At 40.0% G+C, this 19,207-nt stretch overlaps 1 protein-coding gene across 2 annotated transcripts in view; it reads right to left on the bottom strand.

Moving 5' to 3' along the window:
• The window catches only part of shroom2a (shroom family member 2a), a 43,353-nt gene continuing 24,146 nt past the window's right edge, over positions 1–19,207 (bottom strand). The window contains exons 4-12 of one of the 2 annotated variants that reach the window (XM_088349734.1): positions 15,110–15,211; positions 14,114–14,242; positions 11,316–13,605; positions 11,028–11,098; positions 8,728–9,102; positions 6,627–7,109; positions 5,265–5,436; positions 3,561–3,833; positions 1–1,579 (exon numbers count right to left, since the gene is read on the bottom strand). In XM_088349734.1, coding sequence (XP_088205860.1) covers positions 1,307–1,579; positions 3,561–3,833; positions 5,265–5,436; positions 6,627–7,109; positions 8,728–9,102; positions 11,028–11,098; positions 11,316–13,605; positions 14,114–14,242; positions 15,110–15,211 — 4,168 coding nt within the window. In that variant the 3' untranslated portion in view covers positions 1–1,306. The remainder of the gene's footprint in view (positions 1,580–3,560; positions 3,834–5,264; positions 5,437–6,626; positions 7,110–8,727; positions 9,103–11,027; positions 11,099–11,315; positions 13,606–14,113; positions 14,243–15,109; positions 15,212–19,207) is intronic. The other variant, XM_088349735.1, reaches the window with a different exon arrangement.

The raw sequence follows: 19,207 nt of genomic DNA on the forward strand, positions 1-19,207 counted from the left end.
AAAGAAGCCACAGCAAAGTTTTTGGGACACTTGGGTTTAATTTTCCCATAAGGATTTTCAAGCGTGTCGGGAATGCTTTTTTTGTGTGTCTGAGTAGAAAGTACTATGCAAACGAGGGCCTTGATAAACATTTGGGGAAAGGTGAGACACTTTTAAGATTTGGAGCCAGCCAGCCATGCAATTCTAAAAAGGCAAAGAAAATAATAATCTGAGAAACTATTCCAAAAAAAGTCACGAGTGTTCGTAATATAGAACAATAAACATTTCTGCAATTTTAGCACGGGCCTCGGAAGGAAGCTGGCGTCACTGTGTTGGGCAGCTGGCACTTGGCGCTGAATGTCAAGTGCAGCTCCTGCGTGGCCAAGTGCTCTAGAAAATGTCAACAACAGGCGAGCGGGGGTCATACAATGACTTGCTTCAAGGCCACTGGCTGTTGGATGAACCCCCATAAAAAAAATCAATTAAGAATTATACGTGTGAGAGAAAATAGTAAAAGTTGTTATATTGAAGGCGCAAGGCAGCTCTGATCGCAAAAATTGTCAACCTCCTTCCGTGCCCGCCCAAAGGCTACAATAAATTACTAAACAAAATATCAAAACAAAACAGACAAGTATACAGTGAACCCCTGTTGTATCGTATCACCGCTATGTTGTGGATTTGTGTCGTTTGTGAATTCAAGAACCGAATGCCTTCAGTGTAGTACCACTTTGTCAGACAGCACTAAAGACTCCTAAAAGATGCCACCGAACAGAAGAAAATGCTCCAATACATGAAACGGGTGAAGCAGAAAATGTTTGATGCTTCATAATAAATCCTGGAAACACTTTGTAATCATTTCTGTTAACACCTCTACGTTTTTGCATTATGATTTCATATTTTTCTTATGTTGAAGATTTTAGAATTTAAAATAACAGTGGTGCCTTTAGATACAAGTCTATTTCAAATCTGTAAACATAAATGAATGCTTGCCCCAAACAATTGACGATGAGTATAAAAAAAACTCCTACTTCGGGTTACTTGTAGCTCAAGGCACCACTGTGGTTTGTTTAATTCTCTTTATCCCATAGAAAAAAAGGTTATGTACATGTGGTCTCTCGTCACAGCAAATTTCCATGTATCCCCTCTCAATAAAGAGGATTTGTCTGCATTCCATAGCAAATGTATTAATATCCCCAACAAAAAACAGGGTTTCACTGCATTCCACACAAATGCTGGGGATAAAGCAGCATCTTTCTCCAAGTTCTTTGAGGGCAGACAGGAAATATCCAAGTCTGTGGCGGCCCCTGGTGGACGTGCAGCAACAGTCTCAAAAGGCCAAGCGCTGCTCAATCGGCAGACTGTCCAGCAAGCACTTCAGCTGCTCTTCACCCAGCTTGATTTTGTCCTCCAGCTTGCGCTGTTCAATGATGAGCGCCGACTTCATTTTGACAAAGTGCTCGTAGTCGGCCATGCTGTCCTCGGGCAGGTAGCTGGCCAGGATTTCGTAGACGGCCCGCTCGCGACGGTCCAGGTTGTCCTTCAGCTCCTTGGCGTCCTCGTGCTGCCTGATCAACAGCTTGCGCTTCTCTGTCAGCGTACGCTGGAGCGGGATGAGGAGAGGAGGGAGATTATTGTGGTAAGTGTAGTAGATATAGTGTAGATAAGTCAAGTACTGACAAGTTCTTCCATTTTCCCATCTTTTGTGCGAGTATAAAAATGTTACTCTATTTTCCAGGCACACCTAAAAACCTCAATCTGGACAGGAATTTGAGAGTGCTCTCATATGAAACACTGGTGGATAAAGTTGGAAATGCATACAGTATTTATTTGTGTCAATAGTATACTGCTTATAATTTGTCTCCCTCCCTCATTTACTTTACTTTGAGTGTTAAAGCTCATTTTGACTATCGTTTTTTTCTTAGATAATGGTTTCCAAACAAGGTGCAAGCAAAGTTCTTTTATAAAAATGTCGCAAAATACTGCAAACGAGAAGGATATCGTCGTATTTGCCTTCGGCACAGACTTCACTGAAAGGTGGGAAAGAAGAGAGTGCCTTGCGTTGTGTGCAGACATCCGCCCACCTCTACCAGTCACACAGATTGCTCTAAATAGTTTGCTGGCGTGTTCACCTGTCTACATTTCATTTGTGGGTTTTCATCATTAAGTATCTTACCAGAGAACATGCATAGTTCATTGAGCTTACATTTAAAGGATTTTTTAACGACCAACAGCCAAGCAAGGGGTAAGTTGTTGTGACACCCCGACTTTAAACTGTGGTTGAAAATGTGCCCAATATATACTAGACTGGACCATAACTTCTTTAGTGTTGCCTCGTCTTCGAATGTACCTAAATCAGGATGCAATCCCCTGACTTTGGAAAGCTGCAGAGAAATGTACTACTGTCTAATTTTATCTCTGAGCCTAATGAAAAGAGCCATAAATGGCTTGCGGGCCACAGGTTCTACTGCACTAAAGAGTTGTTTCCCTCGTCCTACTTCTCTCTGCCCAGCACCGTCTGCAGCAAAGGCAAATACGTCAGTACACTCGTTTGCAGTATTTTGTGACATTTTACAAGAGAACTCTGCTTGCACCTTGTTTTGAAACCGTTACTTATGAAAATAATTTATGTCAAAATGAACCTGAAAGATCTTAACAGAAGGGGGACAAGTTTAAAGTGGTATATTTGTTGATATGGGACACGAGTTCTGGTATTATTCTTATTTCATAAATTTGACCAAATCATCTAACGACACACAGGGAAATAGAATGCGCCGAAAAATTTGATTTTGTCTGGAGAGCACTTTTGCTATAATTTGTCTCAATATAAAATGGTATGGCTCTCTCAAAATAAATAAATAAAACTATTTTGTTATTACGCCTCTTTGGGTCCAAAAGGATCCCGACCCCTGCACTAATAAATACCATAAGATATACACAAATGTATTTGGTAGCTCTACAGTCGTTTTAATTCCATGTACCTTATTGTCCACTGTGGCTTATTTAGAAAACAATTTAACAAATGGCTATATATATATATATATATATATATATATATATATTACATATATATATATATATATATATATATATATATATATGTGAATTTCCCTGCGGGGATGAATAAAGTATCTATTTTTTTCCCAAAACATACATGTCAGGTTAATTGGCCAGTCCAAATTGTCCCTAGGTGTAAATGAGTTGTCAGTCTCTTTGCCCTGTGACTGGCTCTCAACCAGTTCAAGATGTCCTCTGCCCACTGCCCGAAGGTAGTTTGGATGGGCTCCAGCATCCCCGCGACCCTACTGAGGATAAGCGGTGCAGATAATGGATGGATATTGGGCTATTTTTGGGGGATGCACCTTATAGACCGGCATACCTTAAAGTGCGGAAAATATGGTAATTCTTATACCAGGCATAAAAATGGGTCAGCTGATAAAAAGGTGAGAAGGGTGTGGAGGAAATAATTTGCGGCACACAGCACAACCCAACAAAATAAGACTGTGTGCAAAAACATTCACGATGAGGCACTAACCACTCAAAATGAAATAAGAAATATCATATGATGGATGATTTGTACGTACTCTCTCCTCAGGCGTGGCTTCCTCGTCCAGGCTATTGAGGGCGTTCTCCACCCTGGCCAGACGGCCCGACAGTGACAGGAGCAGGCTCACCACCTTGTCCAGGTCCCCCACAAACATGCGGAACTTGTCCAGTTCGTTGGGCTTGCATACCTGCTGGACGCGCGCCTCCACCTCGTCTCCTAGTGCGTTATTGTCCAGCACGTCCTCCTGCAGGCTGTGGCGAGCCTCGCGCAGGACTTGGAGCTTCTTGCTCAAACTGTCCATCAGCTCTTGCTGCACCACAAACACAATCAATGTTGGCAAGGCATGTAATGCTAGAAAGAAACTGATTTACACATGTTTGTTTTATACTTTGACGCTTGAAATTCTGAAAAGCTTTCCCTTGAAAAAATTTGATATCCTTTGTATATTAATAATCTTTATAATACATGAGTGTATTCCCCTGTTCTACCTAACGAGCAACCTATATATAAAAAAGAAAAAAATAATCTGTCGGGGACTGTTACCCAAAATATACTTCTATGTGTTTGGCAGGTGCTGGATTACTAAATAGACGTATGCTGTGTCTCAGGCGGTGCGCATATTGAACATTTGTGAAATGGTTCACATAGAGTGCATGCTTCTGAATTCCTCATTCAGATTTGAAAGATTAGCTTTTATGATCCTCAACATTAAAAACCTCTTAATTTAATTTGCCATAATCATGTACTTTCTGTGATATTTACATACCAAAAGATATCCCTTTTTCTAAACACCATGTATTTTACTCTGATGTATTTTCCATATCCTCGGTTATTTACCACTGACAAAATGTGTGCTTCTATTTCTTACATTTGCTCCTGCTATCATAGTTCATCTGCAGATTAATATTATGCACCATGGAGTAAAAGTAATACTTTATATATATATATATATATATATATATATATATATACACGTGAATCATTTTTTTTTAAAAAGCAGGGTAATTAATCCAATTAATAAATCAATTTGTCATTTGAACACTCAATATTCTAAAAACTTTCAAAATTGCTGTTTATTGAACAATTGTTATCTGTGGCATTTAAGCAAGTTAGTCACAAGCATTGAGTAGCAAAGCTGTGAGTGCAGTACAACTGATATATATTATTTGTTATTGCAACATCCATTGCAGCCTGGTCACGCTGGAAGGGGGATTAGCTCATGTGCGGTCCCTTCTCAAGGTTTCTTCATTTTCCTCATGTTAAGATTTTTGAGTTTTTCCTTGCCCTCATGTAGGTTTTAGATCAGGGGATGATGTAATAATAGTCTGTGGTTTGCAATAATCTGCGGTCTGTGCAGCCCTTAGAGACTATTTGTGATGAAGGGCTGTACAAATAAATATGACTTGACTTACTGTTGTTGAGACCTTTTGCACATGATTTATTTTATCATTCAATCAAAAAGCCTTCAAATTAATGTGTGTTGAGTGCGGTTTAGTGTTTAAAATCATTTAAAACATGTCATCATTCAGATTGGCAAATAAAATGTACATTTTACGTATGTGCCATATCAACTAGCCATCTTTTTAAATCCCAAATGTAAAACCCTTTCCTAGAAATTGTTTTTGACGTTAGCAATGCGTTCCTTTTAGGCTATTTTCTTAGGAATTCAAATTCTGCAACGCCTTCCATTTTACTCCTCAACATTCAAAGTTAATTAGCTATCTAGTTAGGAGTGTTGTACCTTTTTGTTAGCAAGATCAATGTCCAGTTCGTCCTCAGAGTCGTCGTAGTCCTCGTTCTGCTCCTGCATGTCCTTCATCTTGATGAGCAGTTCAGCTTTGGGGGCCGAAGTGCTGTAATATGCAGAACTGGTCACCATGGCAACCGCTGCCGCCATGGTGTCTTCCTTCTCCCTGTAATCAAATCAAAATGTCATTACATAATAGGAATATCTGGCCTTAAAATAGGAACTTATTTTACACACTTCATTGACTGTGTGCAAAAACATTCCCTACTCAATTTTTTTTTTAAACTTAATTAATTCTACTAACCAATATAACTTAAGTAAGAAAATTATTTATTGTCTAATTTCAGATGACACAACGTTGAGTGCTATAACGTATAAATAAAATTTCAGAAGCACAGTCCCTGAGTGATAAATCATAAAAAAAAAAAAAAAACTTTTTGGAGGGGTCTCATCTTAAAAAATATGTCTAAGTTTCAAGCCTCTCGGAATCATTTCAGTATGATAAAACACCACTAGATTTCCGAAATGGCTTTGATCAGATTTTTTTTCCCCACTTTGAGGAACCCCCACGTCCACATACTGGATCCAAAGTTGTATTACGGAGTTCATTTTAGGCTTTGATTTGAATACACCCTGTAAATATTCATACATTCATGTTGGGAATTTCATTGGCTAACCAATGTGTCGATTATCAATTGAAACGGTCACTACTGGCTGATGATAATTAGAGCCAAAGTTAGACGTGTCAATTGTTTTTTTCAATACAGGCTATTATAGGCCATCAAAGGCAAAAAACCCTGAAAAAAGCTTGCAATTGGTCGAGAGTGGTTTCAATCGAAAGGTTAGAGGCTAACGGCCAGATTGAAAATAATTTCAGTCGGTTTACTTTTAAAAGGGAATTATGTGGCAAAATGGACTGATTAAAACAAGGATTGTCAAACGCTGCAGGAATGCTTTTAGCCGATTTTTTTTGTATCCGTCAGCATTATCGTGTGCTTTGGAGTGAATATTTTACAGGGTTGGATTTACTGGACTGTTGCGAATGTGTGAGGAGAATTGCACTAGAGAACTTTTCGGGTAAGTTATACCAGCTCCATTGTTACCGGGCTTCTTGTTTTAGACTGATTGTGATGTTTCTGGGACGAGTACATTTTGAAATGGTCATCATAGCGTTCCAATAATATGTGGCATGACGTATTACAGTAACTGCTGACATTGTACATACACGCATTTGCTTCTCGACAGTCTGATGGCCCGCCGGCTGGACGGCATAACATTAAGGCGTTAAAAGGGTGTAGGCATTATTGTCTACTTGAGTTCAGCATCAATGATTTTTCAAATTAATAAATTTCTAACCTTTCCTCCACCTGCCGGGTGGTGTTTGCAGGTTTAGGGGGTGCTTTTCTGCGTTGGTGAACATCTTCCAGAAGTTGTTCGTCCTGAGGGAAAAGGCCCTCCATCAGGTCCATGGTGGTCTTCATTTTACTCTGGTCCAGGATGTCAGCCAGCGACTTGTCCTTGTCCATGATGTCACGGGCCAGTTCCTCCCTTTTCCGCTCCTCCGACATTTTTGGAGAGGTATCTGGTTCCGGCTCTTCAGAAGTAATAGCGGGTTTGTCTGGTTCTTTCTGCCGGGTAAATGGGCTGAAGACCGAGTCCTGCCCGTTGACACCCAAACTTCCCAGCTTGCTAATATCAGGACCTCCGGTTCTGGCCACGGACACCTCGTCGGATCGCGGAAACGTCTTCCCACTTTCTGTCTCGGGCTTTTCCGAGTGCACGATCCTGACGGGCACTTTCTTAACCAGGCTGCTTGGCTTTTCTATTCCGTTTTCCATCCTGAAATAGAAAAGAAAACTATGAGAATAGTTTGAGGAGGAAAAAATGTCTGTGGCCACAAGCATGCTGATTTCAAATGTCATTGAGTGATGGCGGAGTGTTTTTCCATGCCCATCTACGTGGACTGCTCGGATTTATGGACCCATATTATTCCAACAGATCATGCACATGAAATGGAATTGATCGGAAACACTAAGGTAATCAGGCCTATTATGTAACATTTTTTACAGTACAATATTAATTAAGTATTTTATTCAACTCAAAAAACTTTCCTTGTCTGTGTACTAAAAAAAGAGAAGGCGTCCTGGTCAAGAATATTTGAAAATTAAATAAAACTTCTTAAAAGTGGGGTGTGTAGTTTTTAAGTGTCCCTACAAAGTATCAAATTAAATATTGTCTCTATTAAGTATGTGTTAACGATGCCCAACTGAGTTCAAAGAGCACTTGTGCTTTATTTTCTATTGCATTTATATGCTTTTATTGTACTTTTCAGGCCTGTTTGGGGTGGAAAAAATACCGGAAAGATGAAAAAAGTAGGTGAGGGATTTCACACACATGCAAGAGGTTTTCTTTTATTCCAGGATCAAAATGGTGAGTAAGAAAGTAAGAAAAGGACTGTTTAGAATATAGTCCAAATACCAACCCAAACCCCCAAAAAGATGGAAAAATAATAGTTTACAAGAAGCTTGAGATGGGCTGCAATGACCATTTTAGCCAGAAGCGTCAGCAAGTAGAATATTTTTAAGTTACGGACATCGCCTTTAAAGATAAACAAAAAAATGTAATGATGGGTATATGTGGGTTTATGATCTAACTTAGTCAAAGATAACTTTGTGTCCAAATATTCCTTTCAAGTATTCTCATATCAATAAATAAAATGACTTGAGTATTTCAGGTTACGAATCATAGATGAATCACATCAAGTAATTTTTTTCTATGTTTAGCAACTCTATCACCGATATTCTGGATTTTTTTAAATATGAAAGGCAAATATGTGGCTCAAAATCTTAATATACTAGAGCATCATGTCAAACATACGGCCCATGGGCCCGACCCCGTCTCTTGATTTAATCCAGCCAGTCACAAATGTATAAATATTGGTCATTTCTAACCAAAGTAATGATTTTTTTAAATAAATGCAAACCAAATGCTCCCTCTGGCCTCTAGAAAGCAGAAAAGCATATGCTCTCAGATTTAATAGGCCCAACCTATTAGTTTTATCTGACATAGTCCAATCTTTTTCCAATGCACTGCTGAAAAAAATGTTTATTTCTTTATTTATTTCAAAGTTAATCGATTCAATGCCAAACATGAAAATAATTGTTTCCCATTGTTGTGAATATATGCTTTATGCGTCGAAAAGATCTCTTGTCATCCATGATTATAATACGAAGGGTAGGCTACTAAATTAGGCTGAATAATGGAGCATAAGACTGAAAAACTAAGGTAAGCTAAATTTGTTAAGTTGACATTCTTTTACTAATCTGGCCTGCCTGAGAAAAGAAAGTCTGTATACGGGCCCAGAGCCAAACTGAGTTTGACATCCTTGTCCTCGAGGGCCTAAAGGAAACTGACCCTCAAATACTTTTGGGGAAAAAAGCACAGAAAAAAAACCTACCCTTTGGCGTCTTGGTCCTGCAGCGAGATAGGTGGCTTGTCGCTAAGTCTTTGCGGAGAAAATTGCGGGGAAGGCGAGCGGCGTGCCTCCATGGCGCCCGGCGTTTTGTGTGAAGAAACGTGTGTTAACGTGTGACAGGCAACTGCGCCAACATGTGCTTTGGCGTCCGTCTTTTTAGCCTCGCTGTTCTGGGAGTGACTTTGGGGGAGTGTCACCTCATCTGGGTTGATGTCGGGGCTACTGGGCGGGGAAAACTTGGTGTGGTCCGTGATCTGAGAGCAGCCAGACTCTACTGCTTTGTGGTTGACGACTTCTTTAGCAGTGGAAGTGGTGCTCTCTGCAGCCTTCTCCCTCACTTGGGAGTCTTCCAAGTAGCTGGTGATGACAATAATAAAGGGTTCAATTACACACAGCATCAAGTATCATCTATATCCATCGAGGCTTTCTCCTTCCTTTCGCCAGCAGACACTGTCATTAAAAAAGTTTTAAAGTCTCCTCCCATTGACTGGAGTTGCTAGGAATACTTCAGCTCCCACAAAAAGCCTACGAGGAAGAATAAATCATCTTCTGAGCACTTTTAACTCTTTGGCTGGTAGCGTGGCACACTCGTCACTAGTCTTAGGGAAAAAATACCATTGGAATGACTCAACTCCTTCACTGTCAGCTGTTTTCAGCGCAGTTTTCCATCTTGACAGCTGTTTGAGAGCATTCTGACTCCTATTTCGAAACCACAATATTAAGTTCTGTGTGGAGCCATCAAAAGACTTCTGACAAAAAAATAGAGAACACACTAAAAAAGTAGAATGTTTAAATTGAGACTTCTTTCTTTTGTCTGTGTAAATGATATGATTATAAAATCAGACTCTGAAATATAAGTCAGAACTGAAGTTAATTTACAGATATACAGAAAAGCAACATTGACTCACTGCCTGACTCAAGCAGGTTATGTCTTTTTTAACATGCTGTGTGTTTCTGCAAACTGTAAAATACAGCACTTTTTACAACTAACTCACACCATACATATAAAACAATGACAATTACACTGGATTTCAAATAACCACCACACTGCCTCTGGACCATCTGCAAGCAGATCCATACTAACATGCAAAGCAATATGCAATGATTGGGCAATTGTATTGTAGACTCCTAACTCTTGACACCACTACATATACTCTGGTGATTAAGTGCACAGACCCTGGATTCATGGAAAATGGACATATAGATGCAATAATATGTGCTATGTGACATTCTTAGTTTAAACACACATTGTGGTTTGTGTTCTGCCTAAATCCTGACAGTTTCCAAAAGCAAGGCCTGTGAAGCCAAATAACAAAAGAAATCAGCTGTGACAAGTGGTGACGCACAAATCATAAATAAAAATGACTCATTCAGTTCGTCAACTTTTACAAACCTTTCTTTGCGTAGTATTTCTACTTAAGAGTAACATACAGTCATCCAGGCCATGCGGATTCAACTAGTATGCATGTGAGCAGTTCCACAAAAACTCAATTAGGAAGCACACAAGTACGTTGATTATACAGTCATGAGATGCAATGTGTGGCAACTTAAGGTCCAATAGATACTCTACTTTGAGCATATTGCTGAATATTGCCTGACTGAAATTTTTGGGATTATTTTTCTTTCACATAAGCTTTTTCAAACTTTTTATTTTAGTAAAAAGAGTAAAGTAAGTAAATACAATACAGAAAAAAATTATTTGAAGGTTTTTAAATGTGGTAATGAAGTGGGTAAATCAAAAGCAAAAATCTCCTAAATTACTTATGTAGCTCCAATAGTATGAAGCATCTGTACCATGTGCCAAAAAGGATATGTACACAAGCAAAATCAAATTCCTGACACAAAGCGGCACTACAGAGATGGAGCGTGTTGGTACAGTTGTGCCAAAAAGCAGTCACACTGCGATGCCCCACCAAATTATAAAGACATTACTGTTACTTTGCAAGATATTCAAATGACCAACGAACAGTCCAAGATCCAAAAAGTTAAATGGTGGTAAGCAGGAAAATAAATGTGATGGTGATGAGATACTAGCTATCAACGTTTGTTCAAATACAGCTTATTTTTTTACACATAAGGGAGTCATGTATCATTATTTCATTTCCAAACCAAGTGATGACTTCCAAAATGCATTGAGGTCATTCTATGGCCAAATTGCTGAGAGGGGAATTATGAAGTAGATATATTACCCAAACTAGAACAACTTTAAACCACATGTGAACTTCTGCATGTTTATCGCGGCATGATAAAATGTTCTAATGAGCAATAATGAACCACATTACCTTGAGGCAGCGTGGAGTGACCCAGCAGGTTTATCCTCCTTCTCCGGCAGTATTGAGGGGACAACAGTTGTCTGGAAAAACAGCAAAATTATCATAAAATGCATTCTTGCACTCTTTCAGCTCCTGATCCTTTTATAGTTGGAAAACGTATGGACAAGAAAATAAAAAACAACACAAGTCTGTATTAAAATTGAGGTGTCAAGTGAACAAGTATTGAATATTATCGGACGTCTAAAATTGTGCCGCAGTTCTTCTAACAACAACTTTTTTTTTAAAAGTCACTCGTACCTGCCCATAGAAGTCAGCTGAGGGTGACGATCGGGATCTTTCATGGAAACAGCCAGGTTTGACCCTGTCCTCCGAGCTACGCTCCAGAATGTTATCTGCCGAACGGAATCGTCCGGAAGCCCTAGTCTCTGGAGGTTTCTTCTGGATGTTCCACCTTGCCTCGTACTCAGCGAAAGTACCAAGTCTTTGCTGGTCCAGGACAGAATATGATGGCCCACCTGAGGGGTTGTTTATGATTCTTGTCTCTTTCATCTTGGGCTCCGTTTTATCGTTACTAGGATTCGCCGAAGCGGTGGATATCTGATTGGGGACATTCATTTTCGCTCTCTGTTGGTCCAAGGTAGCACTTGTGATTTCTTCTTCATCCACTCCGACCTCATGGATTTTGTCTGGTTCAGAGAATGACTTAACCTTTTTTTCTGCGGCAAAGCGCTTCCTTCCACCTATTCGCAATGGTGCAGATTTATTACTCCCTGCCTCTGACAGGGTCGGAAGAGAGGTTAGATCTTTCCTGGCAATAACTGAAGATGGATAAATGGGTATGGTTTCAGTTGATGCGGGCTCAACCAACATTGGTTCAAGATCTTTCCTTCTGAAGGAAGTTGCTTTGAGCACCCGAGCTTGCGCTTCCTTCAAGTTGTCTTTGTATGTATTTGTGAGGGGGCTGTTAGCTAAAGATGGGGTTGAACTCATATTGGACTTCCACATATCCTGGCTTTTTTGGTTCTCACCAGGAAGAACTGCTGCACTTTTGCTCTTCTGCAATTTGGCTCTTCTCATTTGGATTTCGTTCTTTAACGTAGTTGCAAAGCGATCGTTACGTACTATCGGCTTGCACTCCACCATCTCCTCTGGGTTGGTACCTTTTGTGGTTTCGTCATTAGCGTCCATGGACGGCGAATGTGACATCAAATTGGCCTGGGAGCAAATCCTGTCGCTAACCTGACTAAGATGTCTCGTATCTTGGGGGAATTCTCTGTGCTGTGATGGAAGTGATCGCCGTTGGTTTGACATTCTGATTGGGGGACAACTTGAGTATGGCGCTTCTTCCATTTTTGAATTTTGTAGCTTCTGTTCTTTAAGGTCATCACTAACGACTTTAGGAGCTGGGACTTCTACAGCGTAGGTAATGTGGTGTTTGCTGTATCCGTTAGTTTCTCTCCCAGTTGAGGAATATTGCTGGTGTTCAGAAAATGGATATTGTGCTTTGGTAACTGCTTGTTGAGAATTCTGCTCATTTACTGTCTGGGTCAAGTCAGGCCCAGCAAAACTTTGCCTTTCCTCTGCTTTCACAAAAGCAAGCTGGGGTTTAGTGACACAATAGTATCGGCTTTGATCGTTGCTGTCATTGTTTGGGTCTTTGAGACCAATTGCTTGAGATGTGCTTAAATTCTTCTTTGTGTTCAGGTTGGCAGGTTGAGCAAAACAGTTAGTGGGCAGCTCCTGCATGCTGGAAAAGTAGCCAATGACATTCTTGGGGGTAGTTGCAGGCCACGGGTGCGCAGGAAAAGTGCTTTTGTCGCTGTGCTGTCTGTGATGTACGGGTTGACTTTGCCGGACATCACAACTGGAGAGAGAGTGCTGCTTGTTTGAGCTGAACTGGGCTTGAGAGTATAAATGAACCCTACTGGGTTTTGGTGACATGTTATGGCTACTGTATTCTTCAGGAGAAGGCTTCTCATGCATTCGTAAATTGGGTGGTTCAGGATGAGCTATGACGATCCCTCTTTCCTTTGTAGCAGCAAAACTGTCGCTGCGTGCTGGCGGGGTTGGCGGTGGAGGTGAAGGGCAGGAGCTTTTCTTTTTTTCCGGAACGTGCCATACAGGTCCACAATTCATTTTACCAGAAGTTGAGAGGCGGGAGCCAGCCTGGTCTTCATTTTGGAAGCCCTCACAACTTCCTGGCATTTGGAAGTACATCAGCCTGTCGTCCTGTTTCACTCCCTCCAAATGACTTTGGCCGATCCTGCCATTGACTGGCCTTCCTCCGGCATCCCACTGATTGACTTTGTATAGCATGTTTTCAGTCGAGGCCGCATTGCTTTTCGAAAGTGTGAAGTCCGGCGTGCCAGAGCTGGTAGAAAAGGAGCTGTATGCGGAGTCTCGTTTGCCGCCACCGCTGCTGAGGTGCTCCATACTATTATTCGACTTAGAAGGGGACAGTTTACCAGCCGAATATGGGTGGGGTGCTTGCTCTAGGCTGTCCATGCTGCCAAGAGAGCTGAACTGGTCCGAAACCCGACAGAGGTTGGTTTGCTCCCAACTGGAAGACAAATCCGTCGACGACAAACTGGAGGGTCACATTCACATAGAAATTGATCAATACATGTTCCACCTTCTTGGACCAAGTGTGAAATATCATTGCTGCGTCTTTGCGGAAAAATGATCGGCTGTAAACTTTGCTTGAAAAAACATTTACCTAAGATAGATTCTTGGCTTTTCTTTTGTGGTAGAGAAGTGTATTCTTGTACTCTATTCGTATTGTTCAAGTAAAAACAATTTGGCTGCTACAAAGCAGTAAGATATATTCTTCCCGTTCCTTGATTAGATTCTTTATAAATAGACTTGATGAAGCATTCCAGGTTTGCATTATTTAAATATAAACAGTACAAAAGTCAAACTATATGCCCGCCACTTCATTTTAATGACCCCCACCGCCTCTGCCCCATAGTTGTACAACAATGCACCACTAAAGAGTATAATGCCACCTCTGGTCTAACACATTTGATTGATGCGTGCCATAAAATCAAAATACGTGTACAAAAAAAAGTTAATTTAAGATATCGAGTTAACAGTACCTCTCATCATATGTGGTGTGCCACACAACTGCCGCAGGTGGAGAAGGCTCTGTTTTGACGGACTCACTGTGTCCTTCATTGAACTTTGTGGAGTGCCAGGAGTGTGGCCTGCTCATGGGTTCATTGCGCCTGAACATAGAGACAAAAACAAAAGGAGAATTTAAATTCGACAAAGATGCACAAACACATAAACGCATGCAACAACGACCAAAATCCACAACGTGGACAAACATGGAAAGAAGTGTCGCTAGCAATGTGTACTAAAAATTGCTTTTTTTAACTGGACAATAACAGCCTGGTTTACTTGGATCAGATTCAGGTTTCTACTCCAAAGGTAACAGGTCAAAATGACCAAAACAATCAAAAGTAGATACAAGAAACAAGAACTGGTTGGGAGAATAAGATCAAACCTACAACATGGAGATTGCAATGTTCTGTGTATAAAATTGTCCTGCCCATAGGCACCAGTCATTTACTCCTCATGCAACTCTACTAAATAGGATGTTTTATCTTTAATTCGAATGTTAAGACAGTGGCTTGATAAGGTAACTTAAGACGGGAGAAAAAACACTTTTGAGCTAGGAGAGCTATACATTCTGAATGGAAATGGACATCCAATACCTTCAAAACTATATCACTCTTGTGTGCACTGTTTACCAATAAAACTAAAAAACAACAACGCATCACTCCTCTAATTTCAAACTTTTACAAAAAAAAACATACCCTAAAAAGTGGTCCTTTCTGAAATGCATGTCATGAAATGAATGACAACACAAGTCAGAAGACAACCAGTAGAACTTCCATTGCATGCTCTACATGAGAAATGAGGCTAATGACAATCCACATGCCAGAGAGAAGCTACAAGTCACTACGGAAAAAGGAAGGAGCAGCGGATAAAATGGCAGGTGGAACATGGCAGGATGTTGTTGATGGTGGGTATGCGGCTACATGGGGATTAACTGCTACTGGTCACTGGATGACGCCACATAACAGTACCTCATGGAACTTCGCAAAATCTTGGTGAGGAAGCTCCGGGCCACATGCACGTCATTCTCTGAGGGCATTTTGTGAGCTACAATGTCCACCATTTTCATATTCCTGGACCGCAATGGAAGGAAAACACACACCAACACACCGAGCACTAAAGATTTAATGTCGAAATCATAGTACATGGAAGTTAATATTACCCTTTTTACCACATTATACTGAGAAAGAAGAGGAGCAAAGTGGGTGTGTGCATCTTAAAAGAGGGATAAATACATCTCAAGAACACCTCCTTCTTCGAATGGTATTGTTATTTGATTAGAACTCTTCAAGCTGCTAAGCAAACACTGAAATAAAACAAAATGGTAGTGTAATTTTGGGAGAAAACTCAAACCTTCATCAATCATCAGAATGATGTATGAAACGCACAAATTATAGTTTTATAGACTTATTTACAACTTAGCTAAAATTAAGTGTACTGTACCACTAACTGTACTGTACTGATACAAATTAATAATACGTGTTATACCTCCCTCTACTGGACTAATTTATGGATGAAAAAGGCCAAGCGTCCTTGCATGTTGGTTGCCATGAAAAAGCTACTGTAGTGTGAAGTCACCATTGGACTCACGACCAAAAAATGGCAAACATGTCCTTACAGGGGAACATATGGTCTATGTGGAGCATAAGCAGTAGGGGTGATGTGGCTTAGTGAAGGGAGAATCTCTTCCACAATCAGATCAGCTACTACACCCCTTTACAGCAAGCTGTTGTCTGTATCCCAGTTAGGTTCTAATGGTCCATTAGCTCTAAAGCTCAAAAATGTATCTCAGAAACTTATGGGTCTCATTAAATTTCCTGGGTTTTAAGAATATGGTCCAAAAGTTGATCTTTTTTCCCCCTTAATCTATGAAACATCAACAAATGTGACAAGTTACTATTTTGTGTTTGCTGTATATGAATTGAGGAAAATAAACTTTAAGCCATTTTTTAAAAATAATTCATTAGTAGTAAAACAGTGAGCCGATGAGAGCAGACTTTACTGACAACAAAGCACACCTGTTTTTAGGTATGGTAAAGAAATGTTGAAATATTGTGGGTAAGATGTTTGACTACTGAAAAAAAAACAGTTTATGTTTATATGGACATTTTTCTTATTCTGCTTGTTTACAATAAAGAATGTGGTCCTATTTTGACTATGGAAACACTGCAAAGAAGGATTGCTTACAATGTCATGGTTGGGTTATTTGGACTATGATTGCACACTGGTCATGTGCTACTCAGGATGCTGTTCTGTAATTCACACACACCATTTAGAGTGGAACTGTTTTTTTTAACCTAGGTGATTTTAGTTTTAAAAAAATTGTTGGAGGGGAACCTATAGAACAGGTTGAATTTTTACATCTTTGTTTTAGGTTACCCCCGTTCTCCTTGCGAGTTCAAGAGCTAATGGGGCGGCCCCTTTCGAGTTATATGTCGAAGTGTCCTTGGGCAAGACACTAAATCCCTAATGCCCTCGATAGAAGGTAGTTGCCTTAAATGGCTGACGCTGCTATCGGTTCGTTAGTGTGTAAAAGGGAAAAGTGTGAAGCACATTGTAAAGCGCTTTGGAAGGTTTTCATTGACTTGAAAAGCGCTATATGAATGCAGACCAATGCAATCCAATGCAATGCAATTCAAAATTCATTGAGGTCTTCTTTCCTTGTTGAGTGTCTATTAAACCTCAACATTGTCCATACCAGGGGCTGGTTTAATGTCTTTTCGCAACACAGCCCAATGATAACATTGACAATAATGACAATAAAAACAATAAACACAACAATAACAATGCGCCTAAATTCACCGTGTAATCATTAAACCACTAGGGATGCAGATGACAAAGGAAAATGCATAGATTTGATCAGATTTTAATTTTGTTGTTTACGTTGTCAATAAATTAATTTAATCATGGCCCCAGTGGCACGGTGAGTAAAAATGATGTGATCAGATAAAATCAAATACCTTTTCAGATGTCTCCTACATCCCTAGTGGTCTAGTGGTTAGGAACCGGCACTCTTAACACTGCAGTCCGAGTTCGATTCCCGTCGCGTGTGGTCAGTGATATTTTTGGACTGATCAATTGTTCCTCAAATACAGTAATATATGGGTAAAGAAAAAAAAGTAAGTTCAAAAAATAATACCCCTCCCCTTAAATAATAATATAATTTTTAAAATAACTTTTTTGTAAAATAAATTCATTACTTATTTCTGTGACCCACTGGTCTGGGCCAGTCTGCGGTTGATGACCACTGTACTGAACTATAAACTTAGCAGTTACACTATTTTGGTCCAAATGTCATACAGTCTCATCTCTCATCTCATTAGCTACACCGCTTATCCTCAGTAGGGTCGCGTGGGTGCTGGAGCCCATCCCAGCAATCATCGGGCAGTGGGCAGGGAACACCCTGAACTGGTTGCCAGCCAATCGCAGGGCACACGGGGACAGACAACTCACTCGCTCAATCACACCTAGGGACAATTTGGACCGGCCAATTCACCTGAAATGCATGTTTTTGGAATGTGGGAGGAAACCGGAGTGCCCGGAGGAAACCCACACAAGCACGGGTAGAACATTTAAACTCCGCACAGGAAGTCTGGAGCTGGATTTGAACCCACGCAGGAGGTTCCCAAGACATGAACTGTGCCGCACACCGATAACCACTGCGCCGCCGTGCTGCCCAAGTCATACAGTATTTGAGCAATTTATCTTTACACATCTTTCACAAATACAACACGTGTGGTTTTTTTTAATGAACAATTGATGCCCGTTTTTGGAATAAGTCCAGGGAAAGTATTTTGGAGTGTTCCAACCAATCAACCAACCCAACCTGAAGTATTATGTTCGTGAGTACAAGTAAGCGGACTCTTACTCCAGATTTCAGAAACTCGTTAAAAGTGTGGTGTGTGATGTTTAAATGGTCAAGAAATTTGGACAAAGCTCTCAACTACGATTAGACTTGGATCTGGAAAACAAAAGCTTTGGGGTCAGGGGGCCACGCCCCTTTGGTCACCTTAACTAAAGGCCTTCTGTTAACCCATGACAAGGAGGTCCTTCATTTCTGAATAATTGCCAAATGACTATCAGAAACAAAGCGGTAAAAAAAAAAAAAAGATTCTCTTTTTTTTCTAATCTGAAAGATTGCATTGGGGAAAAAGCACAATAGAAGTTGAGGATTAACATTAAAGGTTTTTAGGGAAAGACAAAAACAAAAAGCTAGCGTGGAGGAACTCCCATCTCCGGCGTTTCTGGGGCACTCGAAGGCAGCCACACATGGCGTCCGCCATTGGTATGCAAATGAGAGCGGATTTATTAGGCCTATCGTCAGGGCTACAGCTGGACTGGTGTAGATACGCTCAAAGTGAATCAGTTGGGCTAAAACATTATGGGGGTTGGCCTGGACCACCATGATCACATTTATTCATCCAGAATACTCACGAGAAATTTGCTGTGAACTACGTGATATTATAATTTAAAAAATGGTTGGTTTATAAAAACTTTACTGCACTGAGCGCAAATGAAATGAGGTCTAAAATTTTACTCGTGTCGAATGTCTTTAATCAAAACATTTTACTTTTGAAGGCTTGAATAGAACAATTCCATTTCTACAAAACTTGTTCAAAAAAATGATTAACACCGAATGCTAACGTGATGTTTGCTGTACACTTCAGGGTATTATTTTTCAAAAATTAATGGATCATAAAAATCTTCAGCTCAAAATAAGTAGCACCATACTGATGAAATAAAATAAATGTCTTTAATCAAAACATTTTACTTTTGAAGGCTTGAATAGATAATTCCATTTCTACAAAACATGTTCAAAAAAATGATTAACACCGAATGCTAACGTGATGTTTGCTGTAAACTTAATTTTATTATATTTCAAAAATCATTGGTTCATAAAAATCTTGAGCCCAAAAGAAGTAGCACTATACTAATGAGAAAAAAAAAATGTCTTTTATCAAAACATTTTACTTTTGAAAGCTTGAATAGATTAATGGCATTTCTAGAAAATATGTTCAAAAAACATGATTCTCACCTCACAGCAAATACATTTTAATATTAACACATAT

Source organism: Urocampus carinirostris, chromosome 12, assembly GCF_059441175.1.
Source record: "Urocampus carinirostris isolate Australia breed hairy pipefish chromosome 12, RoL_Ucar_1.0, whole genome shotgun sequence".
Taxonomy (NCBI): domain Eukaryota; kingdom Metazoa; phylum Chordata; class Actinopteri; order Syngnathiformes; family Syngnathidae; genus Urocampus; species Urocampus carinirostris.